General features: G+C 47.2%; 1 protein-coding gene across 2 annotated transcripts in view; it reads left to right on the top strand.

Annotated features, from left to right (window-relative positions):
• DUSP10 (dual specificity phosphatase 10) overlaps positions 1 to 15811 on the top strand; it is a 39952-nt gene extending 24141 nt beyond the window's left edge. For both annotated transcript variants that reach the window (XM_069484588.1, XM_069484589.1), the window contains exons 3-4: positions 10490 to 10858; positions 14622 to 15811. In XM_069484588.1, coding sequence (XP_069340689.1) covers positions 10490 to 10858; positions 14622 to 14887 — 635 coding nt within the window. In that variant the 3' untranslated portion in view covers positions 14888 to 15811. The remainder of the gene's footprint in view (positions 1 to 10489; positions 10859 to 14621) is intronic.
• Positions 15812 to 16176: the final 365 nt, after the last annotated feature.

Below are 16176 nucleotides of genomic sequence, written 5' to 3'. Positions count from 1 at the left end.
AATATATATAGAAAAATATTAGTCGGGCATGGTGGCGCATGCCTGTAGTCCCAGCTACTCGGGAGGCTGAGGCAGGAGGATCGCTTGAGCCCAGGAGTTTGAGGTTGCTGTGAGCTAGACTGACGCCACGGCACTCACTCTAGCCTGGGCAACAGAGTGAGACTCTGTCTCAAAGAAAAAAAAAAAGAAGAAGAAGCCCTGTGCAGATGTCCCCCGCCGACTTGACTTCTCTGACCCCTCTTGGTCACCCCTTCCTTGTGCTTCACTCCATTCTGCTCCCTTGACGCCCCCACAGGCCCCCTGAGTTCCCTGCCTGTCCCCATGTGCCCTGTCTCCCTCTGTACTCTTGGACGCCCTCCCTCCCACCCCCTCCCAAACCAGCCCCTTCCGGTCCTACAGACAGGCCTTCCATGAACCGGATCGAACCGGTCCCCTTCCCAGCACCTAGGAACTGGAGAGCAGGGTCGAGGCCCTTGTCCTCATCCTCAGGAGCGATCACCTGCCTTATGTGCGTCACCTCTGTCTCCTCCCACCGGACCCTGACTGTCGGGTGGGGTGGGGAGGAGGGGGCATCTCCAGCCAGCCCGTCACTCACCCAAAGCCCCAAAATGTGTGTGGGGGGGAGGGTTTGATGTTTGATGTTAGAGATTATAAAAGTGGAAAATGTGTTACGCTTGCCCGCTAATAAAACCCAGACTTGAGCTGAGTGTTGACGGTGTGTGTGCCCTTCTCCCTGGAAACTGGCTGGTCTGTGCTAACGTAGCTAGGTAGAGTTTAGACGTGCAGGGTTAGAGAAACCAGAAGGAAAAAGCTGAACTTCCAAGTTGTCGGGAACAAGGGGGCTCCAACGCGGCTGTCCCTTCTCTTAGCCGCTGCTCGACCCCCCGGACACCCAGCCTGTATCTTGACAGTCACCCTTCTTGGCCATCCGTTTGACAGAATTCCAAACCCTGCCTCAAAAGGCCAAAATAATTACTTGGCATTGTTGTAGAGCTCAGCCTAGAGGCAGGTGAACTCCTAGGGAAAATGAGACCTCGTAAGCTGGGGGTGGGGGGAGGAAGGGGACAAGAGGACCCACCAGATCAGGGTGCTTCCGACCCCCCCATCCCAGCCCAGATCTCAGGGAGAGCAGAAGGCATTTCCTGGCCCGGGGAGTCACTGGGGGAGGTCAGCCCTGGCCGCCCTCTGTCTTCAGGTGGTTCTGGGTGAAACCTCCTTGAGACAGGAGGAGGACAGGGAGGGAGGGGGTAAGATGGGACCAGCTGCCCCCACAGAGCCCCAGTGTGTGCGTGAAGGGGAGGGACGGCCCACCCTCCACTCTTTTAAAATAGGTTTCACAAGTGTTCTGTGGATTCGTTGCAAATTCAAGCATCAAAACGTCCTCCAGGTAGAATCTCTCCCTGTCTTGTTTTCTTCCCATCTTCTGCTGATGGGTTTAAGGGAGACAGAGAAGGTAGAGGGGGAGGGGGAGGGGAGAGGTGGGGCGATGGAGGGGAGAAAGGGGGGAGGTGGGGGAGGGGAGGAGGGTAGAGGAGGAGGAGGAGGAGGAGGAGAAGGAGGGAGAGGAGGAGGAGGAGTGGGTAGAGCCCGAGACCAAAACTCCAGCTCTCCCTGGGAAGGGGCCCAAGTTGCTGTGCCTCAGAGTCGCTCTGACTTCTGCAAAACCTCAGGGCTCCCTGACTCTGGGAATCTGAGAGCTTCCAGTGCCTGCTCACATAAAAGTCATCCGCTCATTAAAATAACACAAAGCTGTTTAATTGTTGTCTTTGTGGAAAATTACATGACTGTCATCAGCTGTGGCTTCTGGCAGTGCTTTCTGTTCTAATGTAAATAAATGAGGTAACAGATTTAAAGGAACAGGCTGTATTTACATACTTGTGAAGTGTCTTCTCAAACAATCTGCCTGTGTGATTCAAAGACACACAAATTAAACCCTGTGGTCTCTCAGGCTCAGGTTTCTCCTTAAAACCGTGCAGTGAAGAAGGTGGGTGGGGGCGGATTAGAAGTGTCCTTCCCGTCCTGGCTGGAATTTAACCCCAGCCCTTCTCTGCCCCAATGGCATGATGGGGGCAGAAGGGGAATCTTTTCAACTCTGACAAAACCCCATTCCTGAATCAGCATTTCTTGGAAGTCCTCCAATTAAACTTTATTTTCAATTTTTATAAATCACAGTTCCTAAATCATTGGCTCTTTCTAACTCGGTTCACTTTTTTTTTTAAAGGTAAATATTTAGGCAAGAATTTTTTAAAATTTCTGTGGAGGGCAATGTAATGATTTTATCAAGTAAAGAAGGAAGCACTATATTTGTAAACATAAGAAAAATGACAAGAGTTTCTTCCCCCACACACAAGTTAATGATTGAAAATAGAAGTACACAGAACCAAGAATGTAGGAGAAAATAAGTTGCTAACTAGGTATACAAAGATTAGGAAGGAGCAAAAAGTTACTGTTTTTAGTTCATGGTAAGGTCATAGTCAAGTATTAGCTTATTTCCAGAATGCTAGATATTTATAATACGCCAAATTTTTGGGGTGGGAGGGATGGTAACACAAATAATTATGATACCAGAGTTACAAGCAATACCTACTTTCTATAAGCATCAATAGTCTAAATTATGTTTGTTCTTGCCCAGCATGCAATCTAAAGAAAGGACTCCATTAACTCAAAATTCAGACAAATTCTGGTATAACTTTTTCAGGAATTTTCTTTTCTCTCTCTCAAAACATTACTAAATACAACTTGGTTAAGTTAGTATTAAATAAGAATGAGTAACCTTTTAGTCTATCACAGGAAGATTTTTTGTGAGGGATATTTAAGAGATTTCTACCTGTCATTTGTCGCTAGGAAAAGTAAACACCACAGAGATCTTTTCATTTCGTTTTTTAAGTTTTCCAAATTATTTCCAAAAAGAGATTGGACACCTGTCTCAATACCTCTTCCCTATAGCTTCTCTTGGAGTCTAACACATCATCTGTCTTCCTGCAGCGTAGTAAGTCCTATGTGTAAAGCGATTAAATAAGACTAGTCCTGCTCTCCTAGAACCCAGGTGCTACTAAAGCCATTAATTTGGATATGCATAGAAAAATATAAAAAGAATAAATACTAATAGCAGTTGATCAGTTGCAGAGTTGCAGAGTGAGGCCACAGGTGTACATATAAGTTGTTGAAGCTAAGTTTTTATAGCGACCCTTGGAAAAATTGTGAGCACCTCAACTTATTAAGGAAATAGAGGTATAGAAAAGTGTAATATATCGATATATACGTGTACGTGTATTATATGTATAAATTTTCTATACCTCTATTTCTAAAATTTCTAGGGAGATATATATATATATATATACCTGGAAAATTCACCAGGAATCCATTTTGGGCTATTTGATGAGCCTTAATGTCTCTTTTGCGTTTTCATTTCTACTGAAATCTTGGACGTACAGAACTAAGTGAGGTTTCCAAGGGAGACGACCAGCCCGCGAGCTGCACACCACTGGCTGTGCTCCTGGAGTCCAGTCTGGGCTCAACAGCGCTGAACACGGCCGCTCCCAGGGCAGAGCTGCCCCGGCCGCCCTCGTGGCCTCCTCCCTGGTGACGCCCCCGGTCGGGACTGGCTCCGGCAGATGGCCTCCTTTTCCCCACTTCTCTGAACCAGCTGCACCAACGTCAAGGGCTTACCTGTAGCAAAACCTGCTCTGGCCGCTGTGGCCTGTGGTTCTCCTACATCTGCCCAGTTCCGGGGCTTGCTAGCTTTGCTCCTCCGTTGGCAATTCTGCAAATAGCTACACGGTTTGAATACCTTCTGAAAGATACCAGGACGGGTGTTTCATACCCATTTTTGTGGAATGGTTACAACAGACTGGGGTAGCAGTGCCCCCATTTTATAGAGAAGACGCCCCAGAAGACTCAATAACTTTCAACAGGTCACACAGCTGGCATCTGGCAGACCCACATTCTCAGTCCAAGGCAAAGTTCGTTCCCTATTGCTTTATGTGTCATAACTTAACTTCTAGATTTGGCTTTTAATATATATCTGTAGATAACTTGTGTCTCCTACCGGAGAGACCGCAGGGTAAAAACCCATGAGGGGAGGGACTACCATATTAATATCTATAGATAAATCTTCCTAAAGGACTTAATAATCTACCATGCCAAATAAGCAATGTTTGCTCAATTGGATTCAAGATCCTGAGGGTGTTTGTTTGTTTGTTTGTTTGTTTTTTAATAGGTTTTAAGCTTGTGGTTCCTCCTTGCTTATGTCTTTGCTACATTACACATTTCACATGTAAGCCAGGCCATGCTTGCTCGAGCTTAGCAATCGAATGACACGATCACAGGAATATTCCTCTCTGACTCCTAGTCAGCCCCTCAGTCTCGCTCTTTCCTGGGTAATAGAAATGCTTCTTCATCCCTTCGTTTCCTACCTTTCATCGAGTGAGACAGCGCTCTCGATCCACTCATTCTCCCTGCGAGATGAGCCTCCCTTCACTCTTCTTGGGGAAAAAAAAATACAAGTTCCCTGGGGACGAGATCAGAAGACAATTAAAGTGACACCTCCTGGCATTGAACTTACTCCTACCTTAAAATACCCCGTCACATCTACGGAGTATAAAGAATGTCATAGAAAACAAGAAGTAGAAATAATCTTTGTAGATCTAGCTGGTACCCCAAGTATTCCTTCCGTCAGGCTGGGGTGATCTTCTGCCCTAAAAACGATGAAGTGACTCTGGCCCCATCTTTGGCGGTTTCAGCCTCGGAAGCCTGACATCGACTCAGTCCATCCCGGCTCTGTCCTGCCGGAAGGTCCTTGTGCGTGTGACTCTGGAGAGTCCATTCTGATACACTGTAGTTTCCACGGAGTGTTACAGTATCATAGCATCCATTCATTCTTATACCCATACGTATACAAAGGAGCGTCTATTCTGCACTAATATCTCTCCTGCTTCTAATAATATCTAATTCTTAGGTAGCATTTTATCCACATTAAGAGTCCTATGAGAGAGACGCTTTTACATCCAAATTGCAGGTGTGGAAACAGAGGGGCAGAGGGGTAGCATGGCCAGGGAGTGTTGGGGGCCGGGACTTTAACTCGAGCCGGGTGGCTGCAGTCTGTGTTCTTACCTGCTATCCTCCAAGGACTATTTTACTTTAAAAAACTAGTTACCCAGTGAGAAAAACCAGGCACCACACAGGGCATACTCACTATGCTTGCAGCAAACTTGTAGCAGAGTCTGGTTTCAGCGCACCCTCCCCTCCCTCCTCCTTTGGACATTAATTCTATTTGCTGAACTTCAGTGAGAGTTTTCCTTCGATTTCCAGAAAGTGCTCACTTCCCAGCTTAGCATAAAAGCAAAGAGCTTGTGTGCAAGTTGCTGCCCATCTTTAGAATACGGAAACCTCTTGCTTATAGATTCTGTGTTTGGATGTGGCTTCTGTAGCTCAGCACCCAGAGCGCTGCTTCTAAATCATGTTACAGAGTTCCAGAGGGCTCTTCTGTGTCGAGGACAGCAAAAGCCACAACAGCAACGGGACATGAGAAGCATCTGCAGAGAAACTAGGATCCGTTGCTTCAATGGGTCTGTCACTTGGCTGGCCTTGGAAGGAACCGCGGGCCGTATTTCTACGTCTTTTTCTTCAGTGGTGCTGGGCACTCTTCGCTGTTGGCGTTCAGAGTCAACGTGCTGGCCTTACTCATTTTGGCAGAGAACCTTGTTTTGAGATAAGGTTTGAAAATATTCCCTCACCCCAACCCCGGCATCGTTGCTCATGCCTAGAAAATATTTCCACTGATAACTGCAAGCTCTTGTGTGCCCAGGGACGTTAGCCAGCTTGTCAGAAATTAACGGGGGGGAAGGAGGGAGAGGAGAAAAGCAGTTTTATTTTTAAAAATCCAATCCTCTAGAAAAACCAGGAATCCAAAGACATGTAACGTAGTCTTTATTAGGGGAGCGAGGCCAAACAAAATGAAACCAGATATATTTGTTTAAGAAGGATAGGGAGCTATCGCTTTCTTCATTTTAAAAGCATATCATTCAAACTTTAAAACTGCTTGGAGACTTGAGTTCCTAGTTCTTATCTTTAATAAAATTTTAAAAGTCAAAACGCTGGCGCATTAGCTTACTTATCATTTAGAATCTTTCCATTAAACATATTCTTTTCTAGACCTTTAAAATGGTATTAATAGTTTCCCAAAGGAATGGGGGGGGGAAAGTACTTTGTGCTAGACATTGTTTCAAAGCGCTTTGTTAACCAGTTCGATCGCCACAATCGTGCTATGGAGTAGGTACTATTGTTATCCCTGTTTTATATACAGAGAAACTGAGGAACAGAGAGAGAAACCTGCCCAGGGTCTCACAGCTCGTGTTTGGCAGTGCTGGGGTTCAGACCCAAGACGCCCAGCCTTAGACATACGTGTGCTGTGAATCCCCGCACACCTGCAGGGCTCTCGGGACCGCAGGTGTGCACAGATCGGCTGGAGGTGAGGACCACGGTGATGATATCATGGGTAACAGAACATTATTTATCGAACACCTACTTATATATTAAAACCTTTACACAGGTTTCCTGTACCCACACCCTGGTGGGGAGATGATATTACATCCACTTTATAGATTGGTAAACTGAGGCTTAACGAGGGCAAGTAAGTCACAGGGGGCGAGCTGTGACTGTCACAGGAGAATCGTGATTGCAGCTGGGTGTGTCTGCCTCTGAGCCCTGCCCCAAGCCTTCAAACCAGACTGCCTCTCCTGCCACTGCTTGTTGAGTTAGCATGTTGTAATATATGTTCCTGTATGGTAGTAAGAAATACAGCATCATCAGTGCTCCTCATTAAGAGATCAGTCACTTTGGCCGTGGGTGGTGTTTGCAGGGGCAGGGGCAGGGCAGTGGAAAGCAGTTGGAAGAGGAAACCGTATTAGCCCTATTCTTCCCTCTCTCCAAGAGAAGAAAACAATCCTTCTCGCAGACTTCTCTCTCTCAAAACCCACCGCTCTGAGCTTCCACTGGTCTGTTTTGCTTTAAGCACCATCCACAGAGAGAGTTTTCAAACGCCGAGTGTAGATGTGGTACCCAGAACTTACGCCCACGTTGCTGAGCACACTGGCGATGGACCACGGGACTATTCCTCCAGACCCCTCCAGGAGAATTTCCTTGTCTGCCCTCTACGTTTGAATTCTGTCTCCTTTTCTATCCCTCTTGAAATAGGGTGGGAGCAGAGGCCCCCCATGGCTCAGACATACAATACAGAGAGCACTTCGCACACACGCGCAGCCTGTGACCTGGAGCGTTCTGTGTGTGTTTGTCTCCAACCTCCTCCTTCGCCGGCTCCCCCGTGGGCTTTTCCCCCCATTAGGCAAATGCGAGGCTCATGCCACCTGTTAGCATGACATCATTGGCTCCGCAGAACACAGTTGCACCAAAGGCCTTAAACAAAGTAGTTCTTCTTGTATTGTTTGCACTCAAAGAGCTGATATCATGCCAACTGATGTCATTGTATGTCTTTGTGTCACTGCTATGGCAACTGGGCAGGTGGGGAGCCCCCGGCTGATGTCATCGGGAAAGGAGGTGGAGAGACAGAATTTTAAAAAGCTGTACGCTGCTTTTTTCTGTGTGGGGGGTTTTCTGGCATGCATTTTTTTTTTTTTATAACTAGCTGCTTTTAAGACAAATTACAGCATGAGTACCCTAAATAGAACTGGGAGAATCTGGTGCTTTTTTTTTTCTCTTTCCCTCTTAGAGACTTCTTTTGAGTTTGTTTTGTTGTTCTTTCTTCTCATCTTATATGGAAAAATGTAACAACTGCCTTTTTCTTAAGGAAAAAAGTGGATGAGGTTCCCATTACAGAATCTCTGTGGAACTGTTTACTTGGATTTTTGCGGAGGCCAAGCTGAAAGATTTTTAAAAGAACTCTTTTAGGGTTCCTTTTGTGGAGCCTATGGCGGGGACAATGGGTAGTTTGTATTTTATTTATTTTTCTAAGTATCCACTGGTGAAGTTTTTCTGGTTTTCCATTTCTCTTTTGACTTGAAAAACTATCTCTTTGGGCCCGAACTTTATTATCATAATTTCCCTCGCAGCAGAAACTAATAATATGTAAGGGCATATTTGAATTCTAGAAATCAATTAAAATGTGTATATATAGCCGTTGCTTTTCTTTTCACAAGCAAAGGTAGATTTTTGACTTCACTAATTTTTACGAGTTAAGTGATCATACTATACTGAATTTTCTTTAGAGCCTTAACCACGCATTAAGGAAAACATGGTTTTTCTCTTTTTTTACATGACCAGCTCCGGGTCCACCTGCTGGGAACAGTCACGGGACTGGGTCTAGGGTACGGTCTGGGCTTCCTGCTGTGGTTGCCAAAGATGAGGCTTGAAAAGGAGAAGAACATTTGTTAGGTTCAGACACTCGTGGACAGATCGACTTCCTGTCCCTATTTCAACATGGCCATATCCTGTTCACACTTTGTATTTTCTGTCTTATCTCCTGGAACTATCAAGGCGGCCATACGGCATCTGTCTTTGGGGGCAGATGTTGGTTCTGGTGGTGTCCGCTGACAGGCGTTTCCGACTTCCCTTTCTTTTCAGAGGGGAGGCCGGAGTGTATCTAGTTCTGTCTGGTTAGAATTAGAGCTCAGTGGGTGGTGACAATGTCAGCCCAGACTTCACAGCCCTGCACGTATGTCATGTAATCAGAGCCTTCATCCTTTGGGCTTGCTCACGTGTGCGATTACTTTGTAACACATATTAAAGGAAAATTTGAACAATAAACTGTGACCCCTAAATTCCCGAACTTTAACAACTGTTTTTTGCATAGTCCTTCAGCTTTGGGTGAATGTTTTTGAATTAACTTCTTTTAAATTTAACATTAAACATTTTTTTTGGCCGGGCGTGGTGGCTCACGCCTGTAATCCTAGCACTCTGGGAGGCCGAGGCGGGTGGATCGCTCGAGGTCAGGAGTTCGAGACCAGCCTGAGCAAGAGCGAGACCCCGTCTCTACTAAAAATAGAAAGAAATTATATGGACAACTAAAAATATATATAGAAAAAATTAGCCAGGCATGGTGGCGCATGCCTGTAGTCCCAGCTACTCGGGAGGCTGAGACAGGAGGATTGCTTAAGCCCAGGAGTTTGAGGTTGCTGTGAGCTAGGCTGACGCCACGGCACTCACTCTAGCCCGGGCAACAGAGCGAGACTCTGTCTCAAAAAAAAAAAAAAAAAAAAAAAACATTTTTTTTTTTTGGTTTTCACACACTTTTTTTTACAACTACTGCTTTAATGGTTACATACTATTCCATGCTGAGTGTAATAACTTCTTCTTTGCTTTTTTTTTTTTCCATTTTGATTTATTTTTGGTTTTCACTTGGCCTTTTCCATAAAACAGATATTGCCGTAGTGAACCATCTCCCCTATCTGGCTGAATATCCTTGGTTAGAAGATTTCCCCAAGATCCCAGAAGTGAGACTGTACTTGCTCAGGGGAAGGTTTGCATTTGAAACATGGGGGAACAAGCAGAGTTTAAGCTTTTCAGGCCAGACCCGTAGCTCTTGGGAGGCATTGCAGAGCCCTAAGCTCAAAGCTATACGTCCGTAGATCCATTAAAGGTTTCCTGAGGGGTTTACGTGCACACAAACCCTGGAAAGTCAAGCATGAGGGACCGGGCTGCTCTCAGAGTCTATTCAACTGGAAGTCAGGGCTGACAAACGTCAGGGACCTGCACGGGGAATACAAAAAAAAGAGGTCATGACGACAACTCTGCCTACCCCATCCTAGCTGGTGTTTTCCAACTGTTTCCCCGTTGCTTTCACTTGTGGTCAATCATATAAATAATATTAATAAAAATAGCTGACACTTGCCGAGCACGGCCGTGTGCCGGGAAACATGCTAAGCATCTTACACGTATTCGTTCTTCCCAGAGTCACGATCAGATTCAGAGGTAGATCCCGTTACCCTCCTTTTACAGATGGGGCAACTGAGGCACAGAGGGATAAATTAACCTGCCCGACTCACAGAGCGGGGAAATGCTGGTAATCGGGTTATAGATACAGTGATCCGGCTCTTCCAAGGCCCCTGCTCCTAACCCCCCGGCTGCACGGGGAGCAAATCTGACCTCTGATGGGGCTGAGCTAGGACGGGGCCACGCAGACGCCTGCAGCTCCCGGGAGGTCGCCTGTGCTTCCCCCGCTCCCAAAGTGCAGGGTCTACGCGGGCCACCCAGCACGCGGTTCTTTGGGGCAGATCAGACTGGCAGCCGGCGAGGCCGCCTGGGACGCGCCCTGTCTGTGTGAAGCGCACACCCTTCCCGGCTCTCCAGGCAGAGGGACACCCCGCAGAGCTTGTCCTGGGTCCCCACGCGTCCTTTCGTTTTTCCGCTTGCTTGTACATCCCTGCGTTTTAGGAAGGACCTAAGCCACGCCGCGCGCTCGTCCCCCCCGGGAAGGTGGCGCGTTCCGCCAGCTCCGCAGCCCCGGTCACCCCGGCTCTCTCTGCCCCCGTTCCAGGTGGGCTCAGCGGTTTCAGGCAGAACCACGAGAACCTCTGCGACAACTCGCTGCAGCTGCAGGAGCGCCGGGAGGCGGGCGGCGCGGCCGCGGCCCCCCCTGCGCCACCGCAGTCCCCGCCGGGCACCCCCGACGTGGAGAGCGCCGAGCTCACGCCCATCCTGCCCTTCCTCTTCCTCGGCAACGAGCAGGACGCGCAGGACCTGGACACCCTGCAGCGGCTGAACATCGCCTACGTCATCAACGTCACCACCCACCTCCCGCTGTACCACTACGAGAAGGGGCTGCTCAGCTACAAGCGGCTGCCGGCCACCGACAGCAACAAGCAGAACCTGCGCCAGTACTTCGAGGAGGCCTTCGAGTTCATCGGTAACTACCACCCCCGGCTTCCCCTCCTCCCCAGGGCTCTCCCCCCGCTCCGGGGCTTGCTCTGGTGTCAAGTTCAAGGTTGGTGCCCGTGGTGCAGAGCAAGCTGCTCAGAGGTGTTTCCGGGCCTGCCACCTGCTGCAGCCTAAATATGCCCCCGAGTCAGAGCCGGGTTGAGTGTGTTGGGCCGTCAGGATGGATAGGAACTGTTTTAAAGAACAGCTATTGAATTTGGTTGGAATCCGTGCAATGAGAATCCTCATTCTTCAAGTTCTCAGCCCGGGCGCGGTGGCTCACACCTGTAATCCCAGCACTCTGGGAGGCCGGGGCGGGAGGATCGCTTGAGGTCAGGAGTCTGAGACCGGCCTGAGCAAGAGCGAGACCCCCGTCTGTACTAAATATAGAAAGAAATTATATGGACAGCTAAAAATATAGATACAGAGAAAATTAGCCAGGCATGGTGGCGCATGCCTGTAGTCCCAACTACTCGGGAGGCTGAGGCAGGAGGATTGCTTGAGGTCAGGAGTCTGAGACCAGGCTGAGCAAGAGCGAGACCCCATCTCTACTGAAAATAGAAAAATTAGCAGGGCACAGTGGCACATGCCTGTAGTCCCAGCTGCTAGGGAGGCTGAGGCAGGAGGATCGCTTGAGCCCAGGGCTTTGAGGTTGCTGTGAGCTATGATGACGCCACTGCACTCTAGCCCGGGCAATAGAGCAAGACGTTGTCTAAAAAAGAAAAAAAAAACTTTGTCCCTCAAGTTCTCAGTGCCAAAGTGCGGTAGAGGGTCAGCATTTAATATGCTCTCTAGCCAGAAGAATGGATGGGAAATAAGGGATTAGAAACCAGAGCTGGTGCTGCTCCTGCCCCTCCGCGCCCTGCAGAAGGGACACACCTCGAGTGTGACACCACTTCCCCGCACACCCCCACCTCCCTGCTCAGCCTGATTCCCCCAGCGTGGGAGAGACGCTCCCTTTTGACAGTTCACCCCAAACTCGGTGAAGTAAGAAAGATCAGGTTGTGTAGCCTAAGTCGTTCCTAAGGAGGAAGATTCTAGCAACGGCAGGCTTTAATCTCCAGAAGAGGGCAGCTGTCAGCCTAATCCTAATCTTACCTTTTGCTCCTTCCGTAGCTTCAAACTGTCGCGAGGCTCAAGTTGTCATTTTGAGGATCCCTGGCACATAGCAGACTCTCACCCATGGTTTTCAAGTGACTCCAACTTTTATTGCTATACAGGGGTGGCCCAATACTTTTCCTAAATATTGCAACAGGTGGTTGCTGTTCGAGGAAGAATACACTCATGTTTTGGTGCTCCTGTGTTAGAAAAAAGAAACACACAAAGCCTTAGATTCAGTGGCCACGGGGTCTGGTGGATTTGCAGTGGAGCTGGCAGCGCTGGGCATCTGCCCAGCTGTTTCCCTTCAGCTCAGGACTGTGGAATATTTATTCAGTCTGGAAGGAAATTCAGAGTGGTCACTGAGCTTAGAGACGTAAAGTGACTTCTCGAAGATCACAGGAATTCCAGTGTCAGGGAAGTGACCAGAATCCAGGGGTTTTGACTCCCAGGTCTGAGGCCTTTCTGCAGCGCTCTGGGGTGGTGCGTATGATGCCCTATTAATTAATTTCAAACTGCCAACTCTGTGGATACAGAGATACCCCAGATTCTTTATTAATAAAATCGGAGCCAAACCTTGAGCCCTGACGAAGAAATATTTGTCACCACGCAGATAGGGAACTTTTGGTTGATATATGATATTACGACTGAGATACCATCTTGACTTCATTCCGGTTGGGGGAAGTTAGGAAAGTGTTTTCCCTTTAACAAGGAGTGTAAGATATGCTTGTTCTAAGAGGATTTCAACCCAAGCACTAACATTCCCTAACAGATTATTCAGGTTCACCCGCCTGTTTTGTTTTGTTTAAGAAGAAAAACAAAACCACTAACAAACGGCATTTAGCCTGAAGACAATTCAGAATCACAACCTACATAGGCACAATTTTATTTTTATTGTTATATTATTAGATAAACTGAAGTCTTGCTTTAGGGAAAACACAGCGGGTTTTATAAATGTAACTTCAACAGGGAGTCGGTTTGCTGTAAACCAAGCAGGGTCTAGGTTTAGGGGTTAACTATGCCTGTCTACTTAATCCTGATCAAGTGATATTGTTCCCGTATTCTCTGAGGCCGGCTGGCATCGTTCCCATTGTTCACACAGGAGGACGGAGGCTCTGGGAAGTTACATGACTCCCACGAGGCCACTTGGCTACGGCGCAGTGGGACCACTGGGCCAGCCTAGCACGGAGCAGCTCACGCGCTGACCACCAGGCTCTCTGGCCTTGGTTCGGAGGTCAAGAGTGTGTGCTGAAGAGAAGAAAGGGAAAAAGGGAGATGCTGGCTTCTCTTGAAATACTATTGACGATGAGAAGGAAGCTTCCTCTCTAGATTTTTAAAATGAGGCCGGGCGCAGTGGCTCACGCCTGCAATCCTAGCACTCTGGGAGGCCGAGGCAGGAGGATCACTCGAGCTCAGGAGTTCAAGACCAGCCTGAACAAGAGTGAGACCCCGTCTCTACTAAAAATAGAAAGAAATTATCTGGAAAGCTAAAAATATATAGAAAAAATTAGCCGGGCATGGTGGCACAGGCCTGTAGTCCCAGCTACTCTGGAGGCTGAGACAGGAGGATCGCTTGAGCCCAGGAGTTTGAGGCTGCAGTGAGCTGTGATGATGCCATTGCACTTTAGCCGGGGCAACAGAGCGAGACCCTATCTTGGGTGGGTGGGATGGGAGGAGAGAAGGGGGAGAAAGAATTTCCTCAGGCAATGCCCACAAGCTATTCTCTTGGGCTTATAATATACCTGAAAATTTAGAAAGTCTTTCCTCTTTCAAGCGCTCCGGACTCTGAGCCATTGCTGGAATTCCTTCATCTTCTTCATCATTGCATGTTGGACTATCATACTTGGGTGCAAAAGGGGTGGAAAACCTGAGAGGTTACACCCTGGGCCTTCATACTGCAAGTCTTTAGTTAACTTTGCAGGAATTGGCTTTTCCAGTGAGAAACTGAACATAGTAACTTTTTAGTTGAATTTTGTCCCTTTAACTTGGATCAGGGCTTAGAAAGATCGTGAAACTCTTATCCACTTAATACCAGTCCCTATACAGAGCAATTCCGTAGTATGAGGAGAGAAATGTGCTTTTTCTCTAACACAGAAATATTGTTAATGACACTAGTTTTGATAAGTCACACAATCTGGCAATTGAGATTAACATCTTTAATCAGAAGAAAAATTATATATACACATATGTAGATATTTATGTGTGTGTTTAATTTTTTCCCTTCCTTCCCTTTCTTCATTTTTTTTTTTCAGTAGTATGAGTCCAGAAAAAAAAAAAAACCAAGAAGACATTTGAGAGAGAGGTTCAGTAGCTTAACCAGTAGCTTGCTTAACAGGAAAGTTAATTGTGTGAGAGGTCTAGCTTTCGGCCAACACGAAGCAAAGTGTTCCTATGAACAATTCCTTCACTTCGTCTTCTCTTTAAATGTAGACATACAGCTTCCTACTCATGCTAATATTGATTTTAGCTAATATCCTGAAAGTTGTGACATAAAATACATGGTTAACTGGCAGCTTACACCTGGCTTTAAAGCCATCTAAATTCACCCTTTCTCTGCAAAATAGAGCATTGTCAAGTCGAGACGAAAGTTTCTTTTTCCGCCCGTGTCTCTCTCTCTCCTTCCCTTCACCTCCTGTCCGTCTGTCTTTCTCCAGAGGAGGCTCACCAGCGCGGGAAGGCGCTTCTCATCCACTGCCAGGCCGGGGTGTCCCGCTCTGCCACCATCGTCATCGCCTACTTGATGAAGCACACCCGGATGACCATGACTGACGCTTACAAATTCGTCAAGGGCAAGCGACCAATCATTTCCCCAAACCTTAACTTCATGGGGCAGTTGCTGGAGTTTGAGGAAGACCTGAACAACGGCGTGACGCCGCGCATCCTTACACCAAAGCTGATGGGCGTGGAGACGGTGGTGTGACACGGGTGTGACACGGGTGTGACACGGGTGTGACACGGGTGTGACACGGGTGTGGATGGAAAGGCTTCCTGCTCTCCGAGAGGAGGCCGACAGGGCGGAGGACGGATTCTGTTTTTTCTTTTTCTTTATTGTTTTTTTTTTTTTTCCCCAGGGGGGGAGTGTAAAGTGTGCGAATGGAAACAAACTTGTTTGAAAACGTTTTATTTTTAACAAGCGTGAGAAGACGATAACTTTTGATGCCGTTGAGATTTCCTTCCCACAAACGGGCGCAGCAGGGAGGCTAAAGAAGCAACTTTTCTTTTTTTTTTTTAAGCCAACAATAAAACGTGTTTCTCCCCCTTTTCCTTTGAAGCTATTTGTAGAGTTTAGGACGAAATAGTCTGTGCAGGTTCATAGACCGAAGAGACGACACTTTAAACCAATTCAAAAGAACCGAAAGCAAATAGAGAAGACACTGAATCACGAAGCCCAGGGACCCGCCTGGGCCAAACCCAACCCAGCCAAGCCCTGCCGCGCTCACCGGTGCGAGGAGCAGATCCGGGCGGCTTCCGTGTCTAAGAACCCTTCAGACATTCATGAAAGAGGCAGAGGATGTTGTTGATTTTGTGTGTTTCATGCTCTGGATTTTTTTTTTTTTTTTTTCCTTCTCTGGGTTTAAGAGATTTTTTTTGAAATAGCAAGGAATTGACCATTCTACCATAAGTCTTCACGGGCTTCTCGTGCAATAATACGGTGTTTCGAGTGTGCAGACAGGTTGGGGCTGGCAGTTGACGGATAGACAGAACAAACTTGCCAGCTTGGGGACAGAAAGGAACCCAGCACACACCAATTTACTGTCCTTCCCACCTTCCCCCACCCCCCGTTTTTTTTTTTTTTCTGATTCGATTCTGGTTACAGTGCCATAAACCTTGTTACATATGTATATCAGAATGTAAAAAAAAAAAAAAAGACAAAAATTTATTTAAAAATATTTTTCGCAAAAAAACAAAAAAACTTGGTCTGTTTCTGTTGATTGTGTAAAAATTTATTTTCATTATATAAATGAAACTCGTTTGGGGATGTGTCTTTTTTTTTTTTTTTTTTTCCCCTCCGCTCAGGTTCAAGCCTCTGTTTCCTCCGGTAACTCGGACAGGTGACATAATTGGAAATAAAACACACATTTTTATACAGGGAAAGGGAGATGAAGGGAACACACCCTCTGCTCTCAGTGTGGAGCAGAGAGAATTAGCAAGGACGGCAGAGAGCTCCAGTATTCACCTGCTGGGCACGATCTCTTCTTTGCTCACAAC

Source organism: Eulemur rufifrons, chromosome 11 (genome assembly GCF_041146395.1).
Source record: "Eulemur rufifrons isolate Redbay chromosome 11, OSU_ERuf_1, whole genome shotgun sequence".
In the NCBI taxonomy this organism is placed as follows: domain Eukaryota; kingdom Metazoa; phylum Chordata; class Mammalia; order Primates; family Lemuridae; genus Eulemur; species Eulemur rufifrons.
Note: the sequence above shows the minus strand (reverse complement) of the source record. Positions and strands in the feature narration are given on the sequence as shown.